Here is a 19,358-nt window from a genome sequence, read left to right as displayed (position 1 = left end):
CAAAGAGCTTGGCTTTCACCCACAGCTTTTCCTTGGTTTCTGTCTTTGGTGTGAACATGTGACTGACCTATCTCCATATTGATGCTTTTAAATGAATACATTGGTATATTTGGGAGTTTGTTTTCATATCTTTACAAAGAAAAAAAGAAAAAAGTAGGACAAAATTCATTATTTTATTAATTGTTCCATTCTTTTTTAAAAAAAAAAATTTTTATTTATGTATTTGAGAGATAGAGAATGTGCAGTCAGAGAGGGGCAGAGTGGAAGGGAGAAGGAAGGGAAAAGAATCCAAAGCAGACTTCCTACTGAACTCCAAGCCTGATGTGGGGCTCTATCCCATGACTCTGAGATCGTGACCTGAGCCAAAATCAAGAGTCAGACACTTAACCAACTAAGCCACCCAGGCATCCCTGTTCTGTTCTTTATGCCATATTTCTAAACATTGTTATTTTCTCCCGCATAGGAATTGAATAGCAGCTTTGAAGAATGGGAAAAATTAATGAAAGCTCCAAATTCAGGAGCCACTAAGACTGTCATGGGATTGATTACTCGCATGTTTAAACAAACAGCTATTGCCAAGGTAATCTTTGTTGGGACATCATGTGTTTGTCTTGATACAAATTGTTTAATGTATTTTAATGCTTTTATTTAAACAGCTTATTTGCATACTGTAACATGCCTTAGCCATTTAATTTTTAAATTCTCTGTTATGGAAAAATTTGGATATATTCTAAGTAAACAATAGTATAATGGAGACCATTATACAGATCTATTTATTGATCCTTTCCAATATATGGGTACACTTTGATGAGGGAATATGATATGCTTTACATGTTCTCATTTAAAGAATATACATATATTCATCTTTGTCATCAGATTTTTCTGTGGTCTTTGCTACATAATTGCCACAAATAATGTTTTTTATTTAAGTCAATCATTTTTAATTGGTATTATGTTTCTAGTTCCCTACAGAGATAGATGTGCTCATATTGTTTATATATATATTGTAGAAACAAGTCCTTTAACATATAGGCCTTTTCAAAGTATTTCTTCCAAGTCTGTAGTTTGCATTTTATTGTCTCGACATTGTCTTTCAGAGAACAGAAGTTTTAAATTTTGAAACAGTCCAGTTTATAATTTTTTTTCATATTTTGTGCTATTTAAGTCCTAATTAATTTTTGCTTATTCCATGTTCACAAATATCTTCTACCATGTTTTCTTCTAAAAGTGCTATATCTTTAGCTTATATAAGTAGGCCTAGAACTATTTTGAGTTAATTTTTTTATGTGGTACCAAGTTAAGGATAGAGATCTGGTTGTTTTGGTCTGGGTGGATTTTATTTGCTTATTTATTTTGCGTGTGGATTTTCAGTTTTCAATTAATATTCGTTATTGTAAACCATTTTTCTCTCTTTGACACATCTTAGCACCTTCATAAAAAAATCATTTGGTCATATATGTGTGGGTCTGTTTCTGAGCTCTGGTCTGTTTCATTGATCCATACGTCTAATTTGACATAATACTACAGTATCTGGTTTCTGTACCTTTCTAACAAAGCTTGAAATCACATGGTGTTCACTCCTACTTTATTTCAAAATCATTCTGTCTGCTGTAAGTCTTTTGCTTTTCTTTATGAGGTTTAGAATTAGCTTTTTAAGTATGTGCAGTTTTGATTGGAATTGTTTTGAATCTATAAATTCATTTGGAAGAATTGACTTCTTAATAGTATTGAATTTCCTGACCCATGAAAAGAGTGTCTTCTTTCATTTCCCCCAGCCATATTTTCTAGTTTCAATGAATACATTTTGCCAGATTTACTCTAGTTATTTCATCTCTTTTTATGCACTTGTAAATAGTTCTTTTTTTACTTAAATTCAATTAATTAACATATAATGTATTATTGGTATCAGAGGTAGAGGTCAGTGATTCATCATTCGTATATAACGCCCAGTTCTCATTATAACACATGCCCTCTTTAAGTCCATCAACCAATTACCCCATACCCCCAGCCCGCTCCCTTCCAGTAACCCTCAGTTTGTTTCCTATGATTAAGTTTCTCTTGTGATTTGTCTCCCCTCTGATTTCATCTTGTTTTATTTGTCCCTCCCTTCCCCTATAATCCTCTGTTTTGTTCCTTAAATTCTTAAAATCATATGAGTGAGATCATATAATAATTGTCTTTCTCTGATGAACTGATTTCGCTGAGCATAATACCCTCTAGTTATCCACATCATTGCAAATGGCAAAATTTCATTTTTCTGATGGCTGAGTAGTATTCCATTATATAGATATACCATTTCTTCTTTATACATTCATCTGTTGATAGACATCTGGGCTCTTTCCATAGTTTGGCTATTGTGGACATTGCTGCTATGAACATTGGGGTGCAGGTGACCCTTTGAATCACTCTACACTTGTATCTTTGCGGTAAATACCTAGTAGTGCAATTGCAGGTTGATAGAGTAGCTCTATTTTCAACTTTTTGAAGAAGAACCTCCATACTCTTTTTCCAGAGTGGCTGCACCAGGTTGCATTTCCACCAACCATGTAACAGGGTTCCCCTTTCTCCACATCTGTGCCAACATCTATCATTTCCTGACTTGTTAATTTTAGCCATTCTGACCAGTGTGAAGTAGTATCTTATCGTGGTTTTTTTTGTTGTTGTTTTTTGGGGTTTTTTTTTTTTTTGTTCATGAATACTTTATCAAGGGATATGGTCTATAATTCTTTTTGGTGGGGTCTTTGTCTGGTTTTGGGATCAAGATAATGCTGGCCTCATAGAGTTTGGAGCCCTTTGGGGGCTTTGGAGCCCTTTTTGGCCTGCCAGGTCTCTGTGGATAGAGCTACTGCCAGTCTAATGTTTCTGCTCTTGTAGGTTAGGGACCTTTTGTCCCAAACTGTTTTCAGTTTTCAGTGAATTTTTCTTTGTCTCTGAAATTCTCAAGCTTTGCTATTATATGTCAAGGGATGGATAGATAGATAGATAGATAGATAGATAGATAGATAGATAGATAGATATTTCGCATTTTAAGGGAGGTTCTCTGTGCTTCCAGAACTTGAATGCCTGTTTCCTTCCCCAGATTAGAGAAGTTCTCTGCTATAATTTGCTCAAATATACCTCTGTCCCTCTCCTTCTCACCTCTTATTCTGAGATCCCAATTATTCTAATATTGTTTCGCTTTATGGTATCACTTATCTCTCAAATTCTCCCCTCATGGGACCGGTAGTTATTTATCTCTTTTTCTCAGCTTACTTATTCTCCATCATTTTGTCTTCTATATCACTAATTCTCTCTTCTGCCTCATTTATCCTTGCAGTTAGAGCCACTTTTTTTTTTATTGCGTCTCAGTATTAACCTTTTTTTGCTTTGACCTGATTAGTTCTTTTATTTCTCCAGAAAAGGATTCTTTAGTGTCTTCTCTGCTTTTTTCAAGCCCAGCCAGTGTCATCATAATCATTATTCTGAACTCTAGTTCCAATATCTTACTTCTATCCATACTGATTTGGTCCTTGGCAGTCAGATAGAATGTAACTGTAAAGATGAAAATTTAAAAAGACTTTAAGCAGGGGACCCCTGGGTGGCTCAGCAGTTTAGCACCTGCCTTCAGCCCAGGACGTGATCCTGGGGACCCGGGATCGAGTCCCACATCGGGCTCCCTGCATGGAGCCTGCTCCTCCCTCTGCCTGTGTCTCAGCTTCTCTCTCTCTCTCTCTGTGTCTCAAATAAATAAATAAATACATACATACATAATTTAAAAAAGACTTTAAGCAAATTAAAAGAATATAATCAGACAGATGAAAACAGAGCAATACACTAGATTATTGGTGTATTTGGGTCTATTAGAAGAAATTACATCTCAAAATTGTTGAGAAAATGAAACATATATATGCAAAAATAAAATTAAATACAATGAAATGATAGGATGTAAATGTAAAAGGGAAAATTTTAAAAGACTGAAAAAAGTTGATAAAATAAGAAATTGGTTGAAAAGGAAAAAGGAAAAAGTGAAAATAGACTACAGAATCATGAGAAAAAACCCCATGAATTCTATATACTATTTTTCCTAAGCAATGGAGTTTTGCCATGCTCTGTGATCAGTAAACTTGGTCTTAGCTGGGTGCTCTTGCTGATCTTCTGGTGGAGGGGCCTGTTGCATTGATTCTCACAAGTCTTTGCCCCATGTAATTGCACTGCCCTTGCCAGGGGCTGGGCTAAGTGTAAATGGCTTTGGATTTCTCTATGTGACTTTTGTTCCCTGAAGGCTTTCTGCTCTGCCTTAGAGGATGAGAATGAAAATTGCAGCCTCCCAAGCTCCAGCCCCAGAGCTGAAAGCTCACACCCCCACTCCTCAGTGTGCCCTCAGGGAAAAGCAGTCAATCATTCCTGTCTCCATGGTCTCAATCTACACTCTGTGCTCACTCAGCAAGTGACCCAGCATTTCCGTCTCAGGGATGTGACCCTGTTTGAAGTCTCCAAACCCTGCATATCCATGCTGCTCCTCCAACAGGGAGTAGGAGTTGTGTATTATTCTGGTTCTGCTGTTTGCTGGGCCTCTGCTCAGAGAATATTTGCCCAACTGTGCCACAGTTCCAGTTTATGGCAACACCGAGCTGAAAGCCCACTCTTGGACTCACTGATTGTGGCTGGCATCACCACTCCATTGCCTGGGAACTCTGCCCCACTCAGGCACTCCCATTGTTTCTGTAACCCCAGGGATCCTGAGACCACACTGTCCCATCTAGGCTTCTGTCCCACTTGGCCACCTGAGCACCTTTCAGGCAGGGACACCTCTCACTGGAGCAGACATCTGAAAGTTCTGATTTTGCACTCCAATGATCTATCACTTTCTGATAGCTGGCTTGTGGAGACTCCCTCCCCCTGCCATTTATCTTCTGATATATTGCCTCTGATTCACTTCTCTGCACCTCCTGCCTTGCAGAAAGTGGTTGCTTTTCTGTTTGTAGAATTGCAGCCATTTTTTTCTTAGATCTCCGGTTGAGTTCACAGGTGTTCAGAATTATTTGATAGCTATCTAGCTGAATTCCAGGGAACAGACAAAACTAAGGCCTCTACTCCTCTGCCATCTTGGGCAAATATCCTGTAACTATTTCTTAAATTAAAATTTCTACTCTTTCATTGCTAATTATAGAATTGTTATCTATTTTTATTTATTGACTTTTTATCATTTAACCTTGCTGAACTCACTTATTAATTCTATGGAATTTTTGTAAATTCTTTAGGATTTTCTACATAGAACATCTTTTTGTCTGCACATAAAGACACTTCATATATGTAATCTGTATGTCTTTTATTTTTTTTCCCTATCACAGTGAAGGAATGCAAATACAATTTTGAATAGAAGTGATAGGATTGGACAGCCTTGCCTTGCTGCCATTCTAAAGGGAAATCATTCAGCCTTTCACCATTAATAATGATGTTATCTTTAAGTTTTTCATAGATACCCTTTCTTAGGTTCAGAAAATGTTCTTCTTTAATGAATTTGTTGAGAGAAGAAATGAAACACATGAAAATTTTTTACCTGGTAGAGCAAAATTAGGATGAGGGTAGTTACTATAAATGTGGACAAAAAGAAAATGGCTAAAATTTTAAGAAAATTATAGACTGAGCATGGGGTATCATGACTGTTCAGACTAATAGGGGGTCTTGACACAGCAAGTCCACACTCACTCACAAGCTTTATTTCCTTTGGCCTCTTCCAGGTACCGACTAGAAGATGATAGAGCACCCTATTAGTGGAGCATAAGTACAATAGCCTATCTACTTCCAGAACCTTTCTCATACTAAGAGAAATTGCTCTTGAGTGCTAGTTTGTAACAAAAGCTGTCTGCTCTGCAGGCTAGGCAGAAAACTTTACTGAAATTAGGACCTTGGACTGTTATAAGACAAAGATCCATCAATACTGGAGGAGAGGTAGGAACCTCTGTCCTGCCCAAAACTATCTATAGTGTGGATATGGTATGGTATCAGGGAGAGAAGCAGGCACAGTGTAGTGTCAGTGAGAAAGACAGAAACTCCAGGAAAGTGCCACTTTTAAGGTTCAGCTAGATCAAGGGGCCTGCCTTAAATTGAATTGGTTCTAGAGACCTAAATGTCTGCTGCCCCCTACCAAGAACTTAACACTGAGAAATCATCAAGATAAGTCTATCACTGGTGGGGAGAGAGACCATAGTACAGGCATGCAAGGACTACTGGAAGCTAAGAGTTCATCTGAAATACTTAGAAAAAGCTTTGGCATACTTTATCACAAGGTAGAAGCATCTTGTTGCTGGGGGTGTTCAAAGTTTGTAATGTACTAAAGGTAAATGTAACAAAAAGAGAATCCAAATACAGATACAAATCCTTCCCACACTATCACCCTGGCCAAAGAAAGAAAAAGAAAAAAAGCCTATTTCTTGGTGTGTAAATATCAGTTACCTCAGACTGTCTTGTTCTTCTACTCATAATTTCTAGCACATAAGAGCAATTATGAAATAAATGAAAAAGCAATTTTAAAAAACTAATCCAAAGATAAAGCATCAATAAAGCCAAACTGATAAATGACCTAGACTGTAGAACTATTAGACAAGGGCTTTTAGGAAGCTATGAAGTGTTATAAAATGGTAGCAAAGATAAACAATATGCATGAAAAGGTGGGAATTTTGGAAGAATATGAATATTTTAAAGACAGCAAAATGGAAATGCTATAAATAAAAAACAGAAAGTAAGAAAAAATTATTTCAAGAAGCTTATAAACCAATAGAGAAGATAAAATGTAACCGTAAAAGTCTAAATGTCCTGGATATTTATCCTAGAGAAATGAAAACTTAGGTTAACACAGACTCCTTTACGGGAATTTATCTGTAATCACCAAAAACTGGGAAGTAAACCCAGATGTCCTTAAAACAAATTGTAGTATATCCATACAATAGAATACTCAGTTAAAAGGAATGAACTATTGATAAACACAACAAATTGGATGAATCTCAAGGCATTATACTCATTGAAAGAAGCCAGTCTCAAAAGTTTTCATATATCATGATACCATATTTATAACATTTTCAAAACAATGGAATTTTAGTGATAGAAAATATTGTTATATCAATGTCTTTCCTGGTCACAATATTGTACTATGGCTATATAAGAAATTATCATTAAGGAAGCCATGTTAAGGTCATGCAGGAACTCTATTATATTTGCAGCCTCTGGTATGTCTAAAATTATTTCACAATAAAAAGTTTTAAAATGTACATAGAGTGGACACAATATAGTAACCTAATGCATAAAGCATTCTAAGTTAATCCAGAGCCAGAAAAGAAAGGAAAAGGGACAAAGAACAGCTGGGTCAATCAGAACACAAGATGTTAGTTTTTAATCCAATTCTATTAATAATTACATTAAATGTAAATGATACAAACTCAACAAGTAAATGTTAGGAATTATCATTGCATAAATCATATGATAACTGCAAAAAGTTCTAAGTATGAAAGGTGAGAGTGGAAAATGGATGAAAAAAGATAAATCATACAAACAATAATCAACAGAAAGCTGAAGTAGACACTGTAATATCAGATAAAGTAGACTTCAGAATAAAGATTATTGCCAGGATTTGAGGAAATTTATAGTCACTAAGAGGACAACATAGATTGTTCCTGACTTTACTACCCCTCACATGAACAATAACTAACAACTTATTCAGGAGAATCCTAGAACATAGGTGTAAAGCTGAGACATGCTCTTATACCCTAAAGACGAGGACAGACTATATTACTAGGGTAGGAGAAGTTGGCCCCATTGCCATGCTCCCAGGCCAGTGCAGTACCACTCAGGGAGATCCTCCCACTGAGCCTCTGGCTCCTCCACAGGAAAAGAAAATCCATTGGGAAAAACTAGCACCACCATTGCCACCCCACCACCCAGCATGTGGGTTGCTTTGCCAGAGCCACTACTCTGATCTTTATCCATGGGGATTGCAGGAGAGTTTATGAGGCTCAGCCACTGGGAAACTGACAGTAAGAGAGAAACAGAAAGGAACTTGCAATAACCAGCACATAAATCTTGGCAGATCAAGTTTGTACCTGCAGTGCCCAAGTTACTATCCCATGGGGCGACTTTTCTCGTGTGCAGAACCAAATCAGTGGCATACTCTGACCAGGAAGCATGATAGAATGTAGATTTGCTTGATTCAGATCCTCATATAAGAATTTTTGCCAGCCCTAGAGCCCACTTTCCCCATGCGTAGGCAGGGAGGTGAGTTATAGCCCCACTTGCTGTAGAAAGTGTATCCTGGCCACATCTGACCAGTGGAACTGGTGAAAACATCTGGAATCTGTGCAGCATAGCAGTATTCAAGCCAACAGGCAGGTGGGCCAAGCTGATTGCCCCCAGAGCAAAGTCAATTCCAGACATGAAGCTTACAGTGCTACACACAGACAGGAGCATTAATTCATATCCAAGACTGACAGTAGCTCCCAAACCCTCCCAGAGAGTCTTTTCCAGAAATTGAGATTTACCTGGAGCAGCCCCTCTCCTTCCAGCTAGGGTAAGGGTGAGACATAACTACTACACCTACCCACTCCAACTCCTGGTCTGATGAGGACTGATGAGAACACCAAGAAGCTATGTAGCCCTGAAGCACCTTGGCCAAGGGTAGGGCAAGCAGAGTTAACAGTTTGCAGGACAAAGCCAGGGACCTATTTGGCCAGAGAATTTGGGGCATGGGTCAATTTGAATTTAAGACGACAAAAAGCTTTACTAGCCTCTTCCGCCATTGCACTCAGGCAAGGAAACTAATTTGCAGCCCCACCCATTATGGAATACAGCCTACTGGACCAGGAAACCTTACCAGAACATGTGGTATCTGCAGAGTCCATCCAACAGCCCTGCTTATAGTGGCATTTTTAAAAATATTTTATTTATTCATGAGAGAGAGAGAGAAAAAGAGGCAGAGACATAGGCAGAGGGAGAAGCAGGCTCCTTATGGGGAGCCTAATGCCGGACTTGATCCCAGGACCCTGAGATTACAACCTGAGCTAAAGGCAGATGCTCAACCATTGAGCGACCCAAGCGCCCCCACAGTGGCATTTGAACAGACAATACAGCCTATGGCTTTCTTCATCTCCACAGTGAAGCTGATGGTCTCACCTGACTAATATATACTCCTACCTTGATTTGGGTCCCCAAACAAAGAGCCTTCCAGTCCCTGGGTCTCATCCTCCTGTCCTGCTAGGGCAGGAAGATTAATTCATGACCCCATCTATTACCGAACATAGTACCCAGACCTGATCATCTAGTCAGCCTGATTAGAGGATTCAGATATCTGTAGAACCCAGTCTGCAGCCTTACTTGGGTAGAGAACTAAGCCAACAGTGCTAATCTCAGCCAGTAGCACACTCCCTTATCCTCAGCCTCAGAGATCAAAGAGTTGCCTTTCCACATTCATTTATGATAAGTATCTCTCAGCAAAGTAGGAATAGAAAGGGACTTTATCATCAGAATAAAAGACATTTATGAAAAACTTAACAATTAACATCATACTTTATGCTCAAAGATTTAATGCTATTCCCTTAAAATCAGGAACAATACAAGAGTCTGTTCTCACCACTTATGTTCAACAATGTTTGATTCAACATTATTCTTATAACTGTGTAATAAGCCTAGAGAAACAAATATAAGGTACACAGATTGAAAAGAAATAAGTACAATTGTCTATATTCACAGACCACATGACTATGTACATGGGAAATCCAAGAACTCTTCAAGCACTAGAACTGAGTGAATTTATCAAGGTCTTAGAATTCATGTTCAATGTACGAAAATTATTTGTATATACAAGCAATGAAAAATTGGAAATTGAAATTTAGAAAGGGATCAATAAACATGACCTACTTTGGGATAAATTCAACAAAGTATATGCACTGAAAACTACAAAACATCATCTAGAGAATATAAAGCAAACTTAAATAAATCACAAGACTAGATCATGTTCATATATTGGAAATTTCAATATTAAGATGCCATTTCTCTGTAAATTAGCTTGTATTTTCAGTGCAGTGCTAATCGAAATCCCTGTAGTCTTTTGTAGAAATTAACTAACAAGCTGAATGTAAAATTTATGAAGCAGCACAAAGAACTTACTTTAGCCAAATTAATCTTGAACAAAGTTGAAAGATTCACACTGCATGATATACTTACTATAAAGTTATAGTAATTAAGAGTTTGTGATATTGGCATAAGAATAGGCATTTAGATTAGTGAACCAGAGAAGAGAATCTGAGAAAAAAAAAATAGGCCTTCATATAGATTGTCAATTGGTGTTAGGGAATGGGATGAGATAACTCAATGGGGAAATGATAGTCTTTTCAAAGAATAGTATTACGACAGTTGAATATCTTTAGTGGGAAAAAATTAGCCTTGGACCATTATTTTGCACCATTCATAGAAATTAACTTGAAGTTGGTTATAGATTCAAATATAAAAACTGACTTATAAAACTATGTTTTAAAGATTTTATCTATTTATTTTTTAAAGTAAGCTCTTTGCCCAACATGTGTCTCAAACTTATGACCTCAAGATCAAGAGTCACATGTTCTACCAACTAAGCCAGCCAGGCACCCTAATTTTTAAAACTTTAAATTGTATACATGCATAAAAATATTGTCAACCTTTGGGTCGGGACATTTTTTTAGGTAGGATGCAAAAAACACTCTAAAGGAAAAATATGGGACTCAAAACTTTAAAACTTACGGTGTTTTTGTTAAAAGGTATGGTATACAAAACATACTGTTTTGAAAATGAAAATGTAAAATGTAAATTGGAAGAAAATATTTGAAAAAAAAAAATATTTGCAATACATTCTTCCTGCTTCATTTTCCTATGTTAAAATTTTGGGTTTGATCAGTGTTCATTGTTTACAATATGATGACTTTGTTAAACATTTCACAGTTAAGCTATAATTACATTTCTTTTATTTGACAACTGTTGTTTTTCCTAGATTTAATAGCTGGGTTTTTTTGTTTGTTTGCTTGCTTGCCTAGCTTAGCTTTCTTAGTACTGAATACTGAGTACAGAAGCTTGCTTAAGGAAAAAGTGTATATATAAGAACCTGTTAGATAATTTCTTATCTATGGTGAGAAACGCTAGTTTGATGTCAGAGAAATGTCAATAGTCAAAAGAAAGTTGGCACCTAATTCCTAAGATCCTTGAAAGAAAAGAAATGGAGGGTCAGTTGTCCACAGATCGAAACATGATTCCAGAGATTAACGGCAGCAGAAAACTAACGCTTGCTACCCCAATTCCTATTTCAGTCATTTTTTTTATTCCCTATGTATTAGAATCTCTGTCCTCAACCACCTGTGTAAACTGGAACTGTATATTTCTATTCTGGGCTGCAGCCAGAAATCATTAGTTCATGGCATTATTGAGTTGGAATTCGTAACACATTTTCCCCAGAAACATTAGTGATGATATCTTATAGTCAGGGGCTTTAGTAACTATAAATCATACAGTTTATCTACATTATAGATGAAATAGATTCTGGGGGAAGTAGGTAGTTAGAGACTGTGTGTAATATTACTTCTATAAGAAAACGCGTTTCATTCAGGGTACTCGCAAACCAATTTATAAATGGACTTTTGGAATTCTACAGTTTACAGATTGGCTATTGTGTTGTAATGCATTCTAGCATTGAGATTTCTTTCTTTGGTTATGTGGGGTTTTTTTTATTTATTCAACAGATATTTATTGAGTGCCTATTGTTTAGAAAGGATTATGCTTGGTGATGGGGAGCAATGTAAACAAGGTACAGTGTTTCTCTCTCAAGGAACTTGCAGTCTATAAAAGAGGACGGATTTAAAATAAATGTTCAACTACAGCACACTATATTTAGTATTTAAATTAAAAACCGGATGTTATGGGAGAACTTGGAAGAAGACACTTGACCCAGTCTCAGGAGTTCAGGAAAGACATCCCAAGGAATGAACAAGGAAAATGTAGTCCAACTAGAGTGAAGTGAAATGGGAAGGGGATGGCGTTGATGGAGTGTATGTCAAGACAGATAAATTGGGCAAACTCACAAAGATTAACCAGAAATGACATACTTAGAAAAGTAGGTCATCAGAACTAAAAGCATAAAGTGTCAGGAAGGAATTCTGGGAGTAGGATGGAGATCACAGAGAGCAGTAACCCCATCATAAAGGTCACAATTCATAGTTTATAACTTATCATAAGGTTCTGAGCAATTAAGTACAGTGGAGTAGAGTAAAATTTGTGCCTTGGGGAAAGAACTGTAGCTATGTAGAGAATGCACTAGAAGAAACAATCCAGTAGGGAGAGAATCCAGTTGAGATGCGACACTTGTAGTCCAGGCTAATAGTGGTGACACTAAACTAAGGAACTGAAAGAAAAATAATCAATGTTACTGGTAAAAAGTCAAATAGTGAAGGCTCCCAGATAATTAGAATTACTTTTCTTCTTCTCTGTCATTATTTTTATTGCTTTGTCATATCTGTTGAGAATACAATGGATGAAAATGGACAAATTCTTTAGATTTAGGATCAGGAAAGCACTCTCCTAGGAAAAAAACACAGGTATAAGTGGTATGGTTTGGTCAACTCAGTTATTTCCTGGTACATTTTTTAGAGAAAAACCATTTTAAGAGAAATACCAGTACTTTTTCTATGAAAATGATTAAACCAACCCATAATTTTTAGTTTCCTGTTTCTTTGGAAATGACAGCATTCCTTAGTGCCTTAAAAACTTTTTAGAAGGTATACTGCTCTAAACACGTTTCCATTATGCACAGAGTGCATTTCCTCTTTGCTGTCTTGCCTCAGCAACTTAACACAGGTAGACTCCTATTTATAATACTCAGTGATATATAATGAGGCCACTGCAGTATTCCCTGATGCACAAGGATTGGGATGTTGTCAGAATGAAGAGTACCGTGTCCTGTGCCAGTTCTTTTGTGTAGGAAAGGGACTTTGACTCTAAACCAGACACATCCTGCGTCCTGTTTGTTGATAAGGAGATGGTCAGTAATAATAAAGTACAAATAAAACAACAATGTTATCATTTTAGAGGAAGAGATAGCTATATGGCCGTAGGGAATGAAGGAAGGCCTTAATAAAGATACAATAAATAAAGAATAAAAGGAGCAATAATCCGGGCAGCCCTGGTGGCGCAGTGGTTTAGCACCGCCTGCAGCCCAGGGTGTGATCCTGGAAACCCGGGATCGAGTCCCACGTCGAGCTCCCTGCATGGAGCCTACTTCTCCCTCTGCCTATGTCTCTGCCTCTCTCTCTCTCTCTCTCTCTCTCTCTCATAAATAAAAAAATAAAAAATAAATCTTAAAAAATTTTTTTAAAAGGAGCAATAATCCACTTGAAAAGGAAGAGTTGTATAAGGTTTTTGAGGTAGTAGGAATGGTTAAGTTTGGAATCACAGGTGAAGAGATTTGCCTTAGAGAAAAGAAGAAATACCTCTCTTGTTACAAAGGGAAAGAAAATGAGGATGAGTGAAAGTAACAAAAGCTAAAAATTTTCAGATGATGAATTCTCTTTTCTCTGTGCAGTGGGACATTTGAAAGCCAATAAGCATGGGTTCTGATATGGAGGAAAATATTTAAAGGTTGAAGTTGTTTTTGTAGTTTGCTAGGGGAAATACAGCAATAATAAGAGCTAACCTTTTTACAATGCATACTATGGTCCAAGCACTACTACATGCATATTTTATGCACTAAGTCATTTAACTCTCATCACTACTCCTTGAGGAATAGGTACTGTTTGCCCCTTTTAAAGATGGAGAAACTAAAACACAGAGTTTGACTGACTTGGCCAAGGATTCAGATTGAAAATGATAGAGGCAGGATTTGAACCCAGATAGTCTGGCTCCAAAATACATGTACTTGGCCATCACTGCAGTAGGATAACTGAATAAATTTAATATCTGTTAGTGACCCTGGGTTTAAGGTGGTGTCTTTTTCTTATTAGTGATTTTTAAGCATCCTTGTGCAAGCATGGAGAATATTTAGAATTTAAAATTTTATATGTTCTATGTGTTATGATTTTTAACACCCAAATAAGATTTATTCATGCTTATGCTATGATAATATAAATTTGATCACTTTATTGACATGGCCAGTAGGTAAAGTTTAGAAAGAAACTGAAATTTTTTTTAAACTTGAATTTAATTTTAAAAGAATTAGATGAACTGAGGGGATCCCTGGGTGGCTCAGTGGTTTAGCACCTGCTTTCGACCCAGGACATGATTCTGGAGTCCCAGGATTGAGTTCCACATTAGGCTTCCTGTACAGAGCCTGCTTCTCCCTCTGCCTGTGTCTTTGCCCCTCTCTCTCTCTCTCTCTCTCTCTCATGCGCGCGCACGTTCTCTCTCTGTCTCTCATGAATAAATAAAGAAAATCTTAAAAAAACAGAAGTGCTAGATTTCTATCTACAGATATATTCATAAGAGAATAAAAGTTGTAGTATACAAAATCAGTATACAGATACCTATTGCATTCCTATACACTAATAATGAAGCAGCAGAAAGTGAAATTAAGAAAACAGTTCCATTTACAATTGTACCAAAAACAATAAAATATCTAGGAATAAACTTAACCAAAGAGGTGAAAGACTTGTATTCTGAAAACTATAAAACATTGATAAAAGAAATTCAAGATACAAAAAACTGAAAGACCTTTCAAGCTCATGGGTTGGAAGAACAAATATTGTTAAAATTCCTAACTACTCAAATCCACGGATCCAATGCAATCCCTATCAAAATGCTAACAGCATTTTCCACAGAGCTAGACCAAACATACCCAAAATTTGTCTGAATAGCCAAAGCAGTCTTGAAAAAGAAAAACAAAGCTGGAGGTATCACAATTCCAGATTTCAATTTATGTTACAAAGCATCAGTAATCAAGACAGTATAGTACTGGCACAAAAATAGACACATAAATGGAATAGAACAGAAAACCCAGAATAAACTCACAATTATATGGTCAGTTAATCTTCCACAAAGGAGGAACCATAACAATATATTTCTAGATATATCTCCTGAGGCCAGGGAAAGAAAGGGAAAAATAAACTATTGGGACTACATCAAAATAAAAAGCTTCCACACAGCGAAGGAAACCATAAGCAAAACTCAAAGACAACTAACAGAATGGGAGAAGATATTTGTAAGTGACATATCCAATAAAGGGTTAGTATCCAAAATATATGAAGAACTGATACAGCTCAATACCCAAAAAACAAACAATCCTATTTAAAAATGGGCAGAAGACATGAACAGACATTTCTCCAAAGAAGATGTATAGATGACTAATAGACACATGAAAAGATGCTCAACATCACTCATCATCAGGGAAATGCTCCTGTCAGAATGGCTAAAATCAAGAACACAAGAAACAACAACTGTTGGTGAAGATGTGAAGAAAAAGGACCCCTCTTGCACTGTTGGTGGGAATACAAAGTAGTACAGCCACTTTGGAAAACAGTATGGAGTTTTGTCTAAAAAAAATAAAAATAGAATTACCTATGATCCAATAATCACACTACTGGTATTTACTCAAAAAATGCAGAAATACTAATTCAAAGGGATACATGCACCCATATGTTTATTGCAGCATTGTCTCCGGTAGTCAGATTATGGAAGTAGCCCAAGTAGTTCATCAGTAAATTAATAAAGAAGATGTGGTACACACATACACACACGAATGTTATTCAAACATAAAAAGAGTGAAATGTTGCCATTTGCAGTGATATGGATGGAGCTAGAGAGTATAATCCTAAGCAATATAAATCAGTGAGAGAAAGACAAATACCATATGATCTCACTCATATGTGGAATTTAAGAAACAAAACAAGCAAAAGAAAAGAGACCGAGAGAAACCAAGAAAGAGACTCTTAACTATGTAGAGAACAAACTGATGGTTACAAGAGGGGAGGTGGGTGTGGGGTATGGAGAACATATAGGGAATAAGGATTGAGAGGTATGTTTATCATGATGAAAACAAAAATTAAGTGAAATGAGAAAAAAAACATATCTAGAAATAAGAAAGTAACACTTCCAGTAGTTCCCCTAAACCTTCTTTGGAAGTGAAACTATTATTTTCTATGGGAAAATTTTGTCATGGGGCTCAGTGAAATTGTGCAACATACTAACATTATAGTATGGAACTTCCATTCTTCTTCTGAAGGAGGTCTGCTGGATTTGAAAATATTTACTACCAGATTTGAAAATACTTCTTGGGCTGATAATACGGTTTCTAAATTAAGAACCATGGGCAGGGGCAGCCCAGGTGGCTCAGCGGTTTAGCGCCACCTTCAGCCCAGGGCATGACCCTGGGGACTCAGGATCAAGTCCCACATCGGGCTCCCCGCATAGGGCCTGCTTCTCCCTCTGCCGGTGTCTCTGCCTCTCTCTCTCTCTCTCTCTCTGTCTGTCTCTCATGAATAAATAAATAAAATCTTAAAAAAAAAAAAAAAAGAAAGAACCATGGGCAAGGGGGAAGGGATTACAGAAGACAAATTCTTAGCCTTTCTTTTGTGAGGGTGGGTGGGAGGTGAATAAGCAATGCATATTCTCTTTTACTTTTGCACTTTCCTTTCCTCTTATAAGATCATTTTAAAGGATAAAAGATAGGTCAACTATCACAGATAAATTAGTAGAAGCAGTATAAGGTGAACAAGATAAATGTATAAAAATGAGAAGCAGAGAGGATATTGATTGGGAATGGACAGATAAAATGTGATATATCCATACAATGGAATGTTACTTGGCAATAGAATGAAATTAGGTACTGATACATGTCATAATATGGATTGAAAACATTTGCTAAGGCACCTGGGTGGCTTAGTGATTGAACGCCTACCTTTGGCTCAGGTCATGATCCTGCAGACCTGGGATTGATTCCCACATCAGGCTCCTCGCAGGGAGCCTGCTTCTCCCTCTGCCTGTATCTCTGCCTCTCTCTGTGTGTGTCTCTCATGAATAAATAAATTAAAATCTTTTTTAAAAATTCTCCTAAACTTGCTAAATTAAAAAATATTGCTAATAAAGAGCCAGTCACAAAAGATTACATTATATTATTCATTTTATGTGAAATGTCCAAAATAGTCCAATTCATAAAGACAGAAAGTAGATTAGTGTTTATCTAGAGCAAGGGGTGAAACAGAGTCCAGGGTGGGGATACAATGGCTAAAAGGTAGAGTTTCTTTTTAGAATAATGCAAATATCCTAAAACTATGGTGATGGATGCACAACTCTGAATATACTAAAAGCCATTGAACTGTATGTACACTGTAAATTGGCAAATTTAATGGTCTATGAATTATATCTCAAGAAAGGTATTGTATTTTGGGGGGGGGGGTTGTGTTTGTTTCTGTAAAGAACCCAGCTTCTTTTGTCTTTCTGCTTTGGCTATGGTAGTTCACTGAGTGTTCTTGATGGCTTCAATAGTAGCCCCAAGTGGCTTCTGCAGTTCCTTAGATTAAATATAGACCATAATGTCCAAAGCAAGACAAAGCTTTCCAAAGAGTCCCTTGTCAGGATTTTGTTAGAAGGCTCCTACAGACTTCTTCCATTTCTTATTAGTCAGAATCACTTGCATGAAGAATAGAAGTGCTAGGTTTGCTTAGATCAATCACAATTCACCATGTGTTGATTAAAAAGGGCCTGAAGACCTTTCCTTAAAGCCCATTGGCCATCCCATATGTAAATAACACTGCATTTGCTCTGGAGCCTAAGAACTTCAAATTTAAGGAGGAGCTTCTTGTTTGTTCATACTCCCTCAACTGGAATTTGTGGCAGCTAAACAAACAAACAAACAAACAAACAAAAAATCATTCCAATAGTTATTAAAATGGTAAGGAAGATTTCAGGCAAAATCATTGCAAAGAAGTCAACTCCTTTACAGTTGTAGAGAGAAATCACTCAACTCTGAATACAACAAGAACCAGTGGAGGTTTATAGTCAGTCACTGAGCAGGATTGGGGGTAGAGGGATTAGTGGATACAAAATTACTAAAAGGAGACATTAAGGGCAGGAGGATTCTTGCTCAAGGAAGACCAAGGACTTAGACATTGTAAGTAGTGGGTGAGGAACTTGATCAGATACCAAGTGTTGATCAGGTAGCAAAGGTACAGGCTTTCTTGATAAACGGACTCTGCAGGATTCTTGCTGAGACTGAGCTGTGTAGGCCTGGCCAGGACACGCTGAGGCCTCGTCAAGAGGGCCTGGGAAAACCATTTAAACTAATTAAAGGGAACAAACTAACTGAACCAAACTAATGTTTGATCAAGGAGAGAGTCTGTGTCATAGTGCACGTTTGATTTTTTTTTCATTCATTATTTCTCCCTTCTATCATTTGATTAAAAGCTGACAATTTAATATCAAGTAAGTTTCATCAGGCTTTTTTTTTTTTAAGATTTTATTTATTTATTTATTCATGAGAGACACACAGAGAGAGGCAGAGACACAGGCAGAGGGAGAAGCAGGCTCCCTGCAGGGAGCTCGATGCAGAACTTGATCCCAGGACCCCAGGATCAAGTCCTGAGTCCCTGAGGTGTCCCTCATCAGGTCTTTAATGCAGTTTAGGTTTTTCTTAGTAAGCACTTTTACTTCGAAAAGCATGATATATACCTATTCACTAAAAAAAATTTTAAGAAATTTTAGCACATATTCCCTTCATTTCTGTATTTCTTTAAATGAGATGTAGTGTGTAGTCTTTGTTATGTAATTTAGAGCTTGAACAGACACATTATTAACAGTCTGTTTCAATAAAATACAATTGTGAGCACAAAAATTTTTTCAACTTCTACAAAACCTGAACTAGCATAACCAAAATGCTGATCAGGACCTGCCATTCCAACTTAATTTGTACTTAAGATAGTTTGAAAGCAAATCCTGCTCAGGTAGCTTAAAATATGACAATGCAGTGACGGTACTAATTAGAATAAAATTAGCATGCTTGAATAGTACATTTTAAAATGCACTCTTTTCCCCCCCCCCCAGGACTATTATGTTTTTTTTCTTTTTCTTTTTATAAATTTTTTATTGGTGTTCAATTTGCCAACATATAGACTAACACCCAGTGCTCATCCTGTCAAGCGCCCACCTCAGTGCCCGTCACCCAGTCACCCCCACCCCCTGCCCACCTCCCCTTCCACCACCCCTAGTTTGTTTCCAAGAGTTAGGAGTCTTTCATGTTCTGTCTCCCTTTCTGATATTTCCACTCATTTTTTCTCTTTTCCCCTTTATTCCCTTTCACTATTTTTTATATTCCCCAAATGAATGAGACCATATAATGCTTGTCCTTCTCCGATTGACTTACTTCACTCAGCATAATACCCTCCAGT

At 37.0% G+C, this 19,358-nt stretch overlaps 1 protein-coding gene across 6 annotated transcripts in view; it reads left to right on the top strand.

The window, feature by feature from the left end:
- Nucleotides 1–19,358, top strand: part of ZRANB3 (zinc finger RANBP2-type containing 3) — a 297,959-nt gene that overhangs the window by 215,187 nt on the left and 63,414 nt on the right. For all 6 annotated transcript variants that reach the window (XM_025430464.3, XM_025430474.3, XM_025430454.3 and 3 more), the window contains one exon: nt 464–580. In XM_025430464.3, coding sequence (XP_025286249.1) covers nt 464–580 — 117 coding nt within the window. The remainder of the gene's footprint in view (nt 1–463; nt 581–19,358) is intronic.

This window comes from Canis lupus, chromosome 19, assembly GCF_003254725.2.
Source record: "Canis lupus dingo isolate Sandy chromosome 19, ASM325472v2, whole genome shotgun sequence".
In the NCBI taxonomy this organism is placed as follows: Eukaryota; Metazoa; Chordata; class Mammalia; order Carnivora; family Canidae; genus Canis; species Canis lupus.
The sequence above is the reverse complement of the archived record's forward strand: the minus strand, read 5'-3'. Positions and strand labels throughout refer to the sequence as shown.